This window comes from Serinus canaria, chromosome 9, assembly GCF_022539315.1.
Source record: "Serinus canaria isolate serCan28SL12 chromosome 9, serCan2020, whole genome shotgun sequence".
Lineage (NCBI taxonomy): Eukaryota > Metazoa > Chordata > Aves > Passeriformes > Fringillidae > Serinus > Serinus canaria.
In genome coordinates this window covers 4,689,719-4,698,022 of record NC_066323.1, presented here as the reverse complement: position 1 = coordinate 4,698,022, position 8,304 = coordinate 4,689,719, and the positions used below count along the sequence as shown (strand labels likewise).

Genomic DNA, 8,304 nt, shown 5'->3' with positions numbered 1-8,304 from the left:
ACGACTGGTCAAGGTGAAAGTCAACCAGGTGACTCCGCGGCAGCCGCTCCGAAATAAATTAATTATGCCATGTCCTTTATTTTTAATTTTTCCTAATAGCAAAGCTTACTGGTACGGAAAGGGATTCTTAGGGGCTCGGCATACTGGAACCTGATTTAGCACTGTGCTATGTTTACTGCAAATGTAAACCAACTCCCAGTGTAAAAACTATGAGAGATATATTTTCTATTTCCAAAATGTTCTCTTATCTGCCAAATTGAGTTCTTAGATCATCCAAATTTTTTTTTTGTATAACAATTTTTTTTCAGTTCAAACTTTTTCATGATTGGTCCAGCAGCTGTAAAACTCCATTGACTTTTTATGATTTGAAAGAAAATATAGGAAAAAGCATAGGAAAATTATAAAGGTGTTGTTTATATGGATATAGTTTTGCTGATGAGGTACAAAGAAAAAGGTTTCAGAATAACAGCCTGGAAAACAAGGCAGTCACTTCAGTGTTGACACTTGTGTCCAGTTATTACACAATTACACCAGCCCTGCAATTACTTTATTTCACATTGACTAATTTCAATGATAACTTACAGTCAAAATCCACCCTTACCTGAGGTCCTTTTGTCACCCTCAAGTACCCACTTGGGCCATCATTTTACAGTTCCAGGCCAGGCCAGCTTTCACTGGATTCACCACTGCACACTCTCAAATAAAAGTTCTTTTCAGCCAGGTTTCCCCCACACCTGGAACCAGGGGCCAGGGCTCTTCTAGGTTTGCAACAAGTTCTGCAGGGGAGTCAACAGTACTTGTTTCTGGAAAAGATATTGGTGATTGTACATTAATTTTCACTTAACATCAAAATCTTAAAAAAAAATAAATAAAGTCTGTATAAAATGTTGTACTTGCAAAGACAGGAGAACCATATTTAATTGGATAGGGGATTAAGAAGTCATAAGATGCATCACTTCCCGGATAAAAGTTTAAAAGATAATATAATCAATGCCAAAACATTCAGGACATAAATAGAAGGTCCCTGTGCATTTGGGAGTAGCTTGTATTAGCCATTTTAACAATATACTTGAAAATCCAGAATTGCAAACTGATAAAGCAGTTTGGTTATTCTGGTGAACCTGGAGTCCCAGAACAGAACCTAGACAAATTTTAGGTATTAATCACTTAAAAAACACAGCTAAGTTGAGGGTTTTTTTTTTTAAAGAAATGCACTTATCCTCACTAAAGATTAATACAGGACTGATGACAAAATAATTACTATTCTTCATATGTCTGACATTTAAACATCAAAGTGCTTTTCTTATAAAAGGCTCTGAAATAGAAACACCCATTATTTTGTGTTCTGTAGAATGTAACATGCAGCTGAAACCTGCCCTTCCTTCCAGTTACATAGGCATCAGTAACCCAGGAGCATACCATTTATTTTATAGTTAAATACCTTCTTCAAGCAGTGACACCCACAGGGAGAAAGTTTCAGGAGATTAAATCATTAAATAAATCCTGACATGCCGCCTGCGTGAGAGCAGGGATCTCATACCTGTGGTAAAGGACAAGGAGGCCACACTGGAAAAGCTGATGGAACCCCAGGAGGCCCAAGGAGACCTTAGTGCCCCCTGTGTTGTCCCAGGAATTTGGGGTCCAGCACCTCTTCCTTGGCTTCAGGGTGTGAGTTTACATAGGTAAACTGCTGGCCTTGATATGTCTTGCAATCATCCTGGGGTTTCATTTATCTCTTTTACATGTTTTGAAACAAAGGAATCTTTCTCAAACCACAGTGGTTTGTTGTTGGTTTGTTTTTGTTTTTTTTCAATCAACTGAAAATTTTTTTCAATCACCTGAGCCATTGATTCAATTTAGCCAGAGCAGCAGTTTTCAAAATATGAGGAAGGGGAGAGATCAAGCACCAGATATATGTGGGGGGTCAGTGGGAGCATGAGAAACCTCAGAAAAATCCCATCCAACGTTTTTATCCCTACTTTGAGGAGATAAGTAGCTGAGAGAGGAGTGGGGCTCAGTTTTGCCGGAGGTTTGGGAACAGTGAGTTTTGTTGGAAGAGAGGGTACCAATTATTACATTCAGGATGCTGAGTGTGGGTTTTAGGGGCAGGAGCTTGGGAAAGCAGAGGAACGGGGTATGCAGAGCAAGGGAGGCAGGGGAGCAGGGCACAAGGTGAAGGAGAAGCTGTGAGCACGAAATAATACAGAAAGGCACAACCTTGTATAAAAATCTGGAGTCCTTGGGGACTTACCCTGTGCTGCTTACTTGGCTTGTTTCTTCCCTTCTGTAGTCTACCCAAATGGACTGTGAAAACCACAGAAAATCCATCTGCTGCTGTTATTAGAAAAGGTTAAAGATGCTTGAGAGCCTGACTTTCTTGCTCATTCCAGAAACATTTTTTTCCAACCTTTAGAATCGGCAAGGTGGTACTTCAGTTCTAGGAAAGCTTGACTAAAAGCTAACCTTTTAGTTTGTAGAAACATATTTTTCTTATATTACGTTTTCATGTCAACTTTTAAAGGAAAGTTGTACTTTCCAGGACTCTATTTATATTTCTATGTGACTTTTTAGTATCATGAATTCATTTTTAATTATAGTCAGTGTTAAGTTTGGTGCTCATTCTTTTTTTTTTTCTGCACTGGATTCATAATGTACGTGAATCTGGCTGTTTAAATAAATATTTTAATTTGCTGACGATAGGACTGTGACTAAGTAATGACTTCTGTAAAGGCTGAGCTCTTTAGAGTCTGATTTTAAAAATCTATTTAAATTTTTTTCCTGTCTTAGGCACAAGAAATATTTCCGTGTTCACCAAAATTTGTTACTGACCCATGGTAAAAAAATGAAAACCCCCAACAAACTCCCAGTTCAAAACAAAATTACAAAACAAACATACCTCAAACAACTAATCTTTCTGGAACCATTTTGTGATGTGTTAAATGGGAAACAGTATGGTTTCTCCAGCTAAAATAAGGGTGTCCCCGAGTTTCTGGAAACACCTTGAATCTGAGATCCTGTCAAACTGACTTGAATTGATCCATGTTGCAACCTTCATCTCACCTCAGCATCCGGGCTCGGTGGCGAAGGGCCAACCCTACCTGAACGCTGATATTCTTGTTCTCTGCTGGCAGAGAGCGGCCGTCATACACATCTGCTGCTGCTGCTACAACCCTAAATATGAAAATCAAGGCCAGCTCTGACAGGGCTTGGAGCAGCTTGGTCTAGTGAAGGTGCCCCTGTCCATGGCAGGGAGTTTGGAATGAGATGGTCTTTAAGGTCCCTTACAACCCAAACCATTCGGCGATTCCATGAAACTGGTGGGGTTTGCTTGTAGGTCGGGCTGGCTGCTGCCAGGTCAGCCCCCACAGAACCACTCAGCTTGAGGTGGGCAAAGCTTTTGGGTGTGGGTACAGGGGTCAGGTGTAGGCACGGGGTGTCAGCAGCGGGTATGGGGTGCTGGCTGTAGGTGTGAGGTGTCGGCAGTGGGTACGGGATGCCAGGAGGCAGCGCTGCAGATGTGGATGCCTTTGCTGGCCGAGAGCGCTATGGAGGAGCTCCGTCATCCCACGCCTCGTGTGTCCGCACAGCGCCTTCCCCCGCGGCCCCGCGCCCGGCCCGGGCAGCCCCGGGTGGGTGCGATGCTCCGGGCCGGCGGTCACCGAGCGCGCCCGGCCGCGGGGCGCGGTGGCTCCGCGGGGCGGGCGGGCGCGGGCGGGGCGGCGCCGGGCGGGCTCTGGGCTCGGCTCGGGCCGGGCACACGGCCGGCGGCCCGGGAGGAAGCGCCGGGACTTCCTCCGGGGGAGGCCGGCCCGGGGGCGGTGCGCGCCCCGCGGGGAGCGCGGCGAGGCGGCCGCACACGGCGCGGAGGAGGCGATGCGGGCCGCCTGGCTGCTGCTGCCGGCGCTGGCCGCCCTGTCCGCCTACTATGTGTACCTGCCGCTGCCCGGCGCCGTGTCCGACCCTTGGAAGCTGATGCTGCTGGATGCCACCTTCCGGGCGGTGCAGCAGACGGTAAGGCGGCCCCGGCACCCCGGCGCTGGGGAGGCGGGCGGACAGCCCCCGCACCGGTACCGGAGGCGGTCGGAAGCGCGGTAACGGTGCCGGCCCGGGGCATCCGCGCAGCGGGAGCGGCTCCCGCACAGCCCTCCCGGCCCGGCACCCCGGGGCTGCCTTGTATCTGGAGCCGAGCGAGGAGTGCCCGGGTCGGTGACATCGCGTGTGCGGTGGGCCGGAGCTGGGCCGGTCCCGCATGCAGGAGGAGAAGCGGGCTCGTGTCCCTCTGTAACTGCGACAGCGGCAGCGCCGCGCGGGACAGCCTCGGGTGTCGCCCCTGTCCGTCCGTCCGTCCGGCGAGCGCCGTTCGGAACCGCCGGCTGCCAGCGCTGCCCGGGGCTCCCGGCACAGCTTCACCGCGTGCAGCTCGGTCTGGTGTGCGAATTGCCGGCTCTTGGTCTGGAAAAAAGAATTAGTGGGTTTTAATCCGATCTCTGTGCTTTAGAGAAAGAGGACATACGAAGCTCTTTCAAATGTTAAACTGTCTTGATTTGGAGTCTTGTTACTTAACTCTCTGTATGCTTGCTTTTTGTCACGGAGCAGTTGTCACTTAATGATTTCTCCCTTATTTTCTGCCGGCGTTTTTATGCTGACATGAAACAGAAAAGAGATGGCAAATTTTCTGACAATGACTTCATCTGTGAAGTTTGTTTTCTTCTAATATTATCCAGTCCTGATCAGTCATAGGCAGGACTGATGAAAGGCAGGGTGTATGTGAAAATTTAAAGTTGTTTTGATTTAAATTTTAGTTTACTGGATTGTTTTGAAATGTGCAAATGCTTGTATTTTGAGCAGATGATGATCCCTTCAAAAAGGGATTAAATGAGTTAGTGGACAGAAGGCTCATAAATGGATTAGGTGGGAATGTACCTGCTACATTCTTAATGCAGTAATGGTGAGTAGTGGGAAGCTTGAGGACTGTGACCCCCCAAATACATAGTGTCCAAACTTGTATATTCTGTCTGAATAGCTTCTCTGGTTGTCACCTTTGGGGAGGCTGGGACTAAATGGATCACTCATCTGATTCCCTGGGACATCTTATGGTCCAATTGTATAGCTGAATCAAAGCGTGCCTCTAGGTTGAAATGATAAAACCTATTTGCTGTACAGATAAAACCTGGTCCACTGCTATGTCCTCCTGTATGAGAGGAAAATTATGCAAAACAATGGCTTAAATTCTGCAGTAAAATCTATGCCTTGACATTCACTTGCTCCATGTTTTTAACTCAAGTGACTGAACTGCAGGTGCTCAGCTTGCCCAAATTCATTGGTAGGTAGGGACAGAAGGGCCATGGTGCCTGCGCAGCATTCTGCCTGCAAAACACAGTGCCATGGTTTGTCCAGGAACACCCGAACCAAGGCAGAACCTCTGGCTCAAGGAGACCTAACTTTAGAAAGTGCTATGACTGTGGCTATATATATGTATATTGCTGCTGCCTCAGCTACGCATTCAGTTTGGTTATGTGGTGTGTTGGGTTGTAGATGCATTCTGGTGCCTCTAGCTTGGAGGCTGAATATCTCCTTTGAGATATTCTAGAGGTCATAATCCCAGGAGGAGCTGGCAGGACAAAGCCTGGTGGGTGCCAGCTGGAGCAGGCTGGTGGCAGGACTGAGGTGTCAACCATCTGCCCCACTCTCTGGGGCAGGGAAGACTTTGAAGGGGAAAGTGGTAATTTCTTAGTTGTTTTCATCTCTGGCCTTAGAAATAAAAACTTCGATAGTGAGTAAAACTACTAACCAAGTAACAGTTCCTGTAACATCACTTGCAAAAAACAGAGGGACAAGTGAGTTTAACCCAGAAGCCTGAAGGAGGTGAGTTGTTAGAGGTGCCCCAGTCACACAGCACGTGAGCCTTGGGGCATTGGTTTCTGGAGAGAAAGAGAAGGTGCTTTCCAAGGGTTCAGAAGTCTTTCTAACACTGAGGCAACGCAGTCAGGAATAAATGACTGTCATTAGGAAGGAACTCTTGTGAAGCAAAGGTAGGATTGTAAAAGTTAAGCTTGTGTATTTACTTTGTTAGGCATCTTTTTTTTTTTTGTGTGTGTGTGTGTGTGTATATATATTATAAAGTGTATGTTCTTTTCTAGAGGTCAGCTTCCTCTTTCTTTCTCTATCAGCTATTTCAAGGCCAAATGGTTTAACATTTCTCTCAGTGGGACTGCTGAACTTTCACCTGCTTCTGACTGTATTTTAGCTTGCTGTTTATTACTTTGCTTTACAGGTCTGATAGCTGAAGAAATGCCTTTCTAATTTTAAAACCTCTGAAATGTATTTTCTCCCCACAAACTTCAAGTGCTTCAAATAAATTAATTGTCTTTTGCTTATTTTGAAGTGGATTTGTCCAGACTCTGATGATTAAGTGTGACCATTTCTTATTAGGGATAATATGTTTATTTGCTCAGTGCATTAATAATCACTATGAATAAAACACAATAGGGCTCTCAGTGGCTTCCAGTGTACTAATAATAAGTTTTTTACATTTGCATGTAGAGTTTTGTCCCAGGCAGCTATAAATTTCTTTACAAGCTTGGGACTGAGTCAGTGTCCTGGCTCAGTGTGAGAATCCAACAAATGCTCACGTATAATCAGGTGATTTAAAACGTGTGTAATGTTTATAGGGCAGCTTCTTTAAGCAGATTTCAAAACGTACTACAGAAGGGAGCTGATACTACTGAAGTATCAGTTTAAGTCTTAAAGTGGGGGAAACAGAGGTAGGAAGAGCTGCAGAGCTTATCTGAGGTCGCAGAAATTCCAGTGAAGGAGCTGAAAACTGAGATGACTTTCCAGAACCTTGTTCCTGTGCCCTCTCTAATGCCCTGTGCTGCTCTGGAAAGAAAACAGAGAAACTGAAACTTAGTGATATTAATGAATTGATGTGAAAATGCTTACCTAAGAAAGAGTAATTTGCCCATCACCTCTCTCAAAACGGAGCATGATAACATTTTTACACAAAGCTGATATAATACAGTTTGATATTAGAAATTAAAAAACTTGTATACATATACATATATACACACACAGGTACATCAGAACTAGCTTCACTGAAATTTGGGAAGCCACAGAAAGTTAATTACAGGGCTGAGCCATAGATTTAACCACAGTAATTTTTTCAGTGGGTGTCTATTTACAAGTGTCTAGAGCAACATTTGTAATTGTGCTGTAGCAGCAGTATTGATAACAGGCATTTTGACTTCTTCCTCTTACCACCCTCCCTTAGTAGAGGAAAGAGAGCAGCACATGTTTGTTCAGGTCCTTTGAAATAAGTTATTTCTGAACACTGCTGTCAAGACACTTGCTATTCTGGTGCATGGCAAGGAAAGAGGAATTTTTTTGAAATTGGGACAGCTCTTAGGAAAGGCTTAGAATGACAAATGGGTTGGCATAGGGGCCGTCAGATAGATGGAAGAAGGCAGGCAGCTGTACAGGGCAGAAAACTTCTCATCAGCCAAGTGTTTCCTTTGTGCTTCTCCACTCACTTTTGGACTAAAATCAACCATGGGATATCAACATTCGGGAGTAAAGAAACTGTTGTATTTCTAACATTTAATTTCTCTCTACCCACATATTTCAGAGTGTGTGACTTCTGGACAGATGTAAGTCTTAGTTGTAGGCAGTGCAGTAAGTTGTTGATGGTTCTGGATGCAAGAACAGTCTTAGAATTGATTTACAGTAAAACAGGTTTTTAGTTATGGAAGGTAGGTCTGCAGCACTGGCACCTGAGCAGAAACTGAACCACGCTGTAAGTCCTGCTTGCGGGAACAGGTAACTTATGTTGCTATAAAAGCAGATCATCATGGTTGAATAGGTACATGAGTAAAGTCTTACATTAAAACATAATTAGATTTTGTTTCTAATTAATAAACTGAAAAAACAGTCTTCCTGGTTTCTTTGTAGTGCTAAAGGAAATTCATAAAACTAATAGCACTTGTCTTTGAAAGTGGTCTTATCTAATAGTATTAAAAAGACTTGTTCTTTACTGGGCAACAAGACACTTGCATTGAGAAATTGTTTTGTAAAATCACCCTTAAACAGGGTAAATTGCTCAAGATGCACACAAATTGCCCAAGATGCTGTTCCACTAAATGTGGAAATGATCATGTTTATTTTTCACTAATCTGTTACTGACTACAGACATTGTCGTTGGCATTTTGGCCTGTAATGTTATAGAAGTGTCCTTTTCAAAGCAATGCCAGATCTGACTATAGTGTCTGTGTCTTTTAAGGTAGGAAGTTGAGTTTTAGAGAGTTCAGC

At 44.4% G+C, this 8,304-nt stretch overlaps 1 protein-coding gene and 1 long non-coding RNA gene across 3 annotated transcripts in view; one reads left to right on the top strand and one right to left on the bottom strand.

Moving 5' to 3' along the window:
* Nucleotides 1–607: 607 nt before the first annotated feature.
* Nucleotides 608–3,021, bottom strand: LOC127059933 (uncharacterized). The gene is made up of 3 exons (XR_007778287.1): nt 2,897–3,021; nt 2,252–2,331; nt 608–803 (listed from the first exon to the last, which is right to left on the bottom strand). It is a non-coding gene; the product is annotated as an uncharacterized LOC127059933 (long non-coding RNA).
* An 815-nt stretch (nt 3,022–3,836) lies between these two features.
* Nucleotides 3,837–8,304, top strand: part of NCEH1 (neutral cholesterol ester hydrolase 1) — a 19,655-nt gene continuing 15,187 nt past the window's right edge. The window contains exon 1 of one of the 2 annotated variants that reach the window (XM_030227120.2): nt 3,837–4,011. In XM_030227120.2, the coding sequence (XP_030082980.2) occupies nt 3,874–4,011 (138 nt within the window). In that variant the 5' untranslated portion in view covers nt 3,837–3,873. Of the gene's footprint in view, nt 4,012–5,499; nt 6,033–8,304 lie in introns of those variants that run through there. The other variant, XM_050977959.1, reaches the window with a different exon arrangement.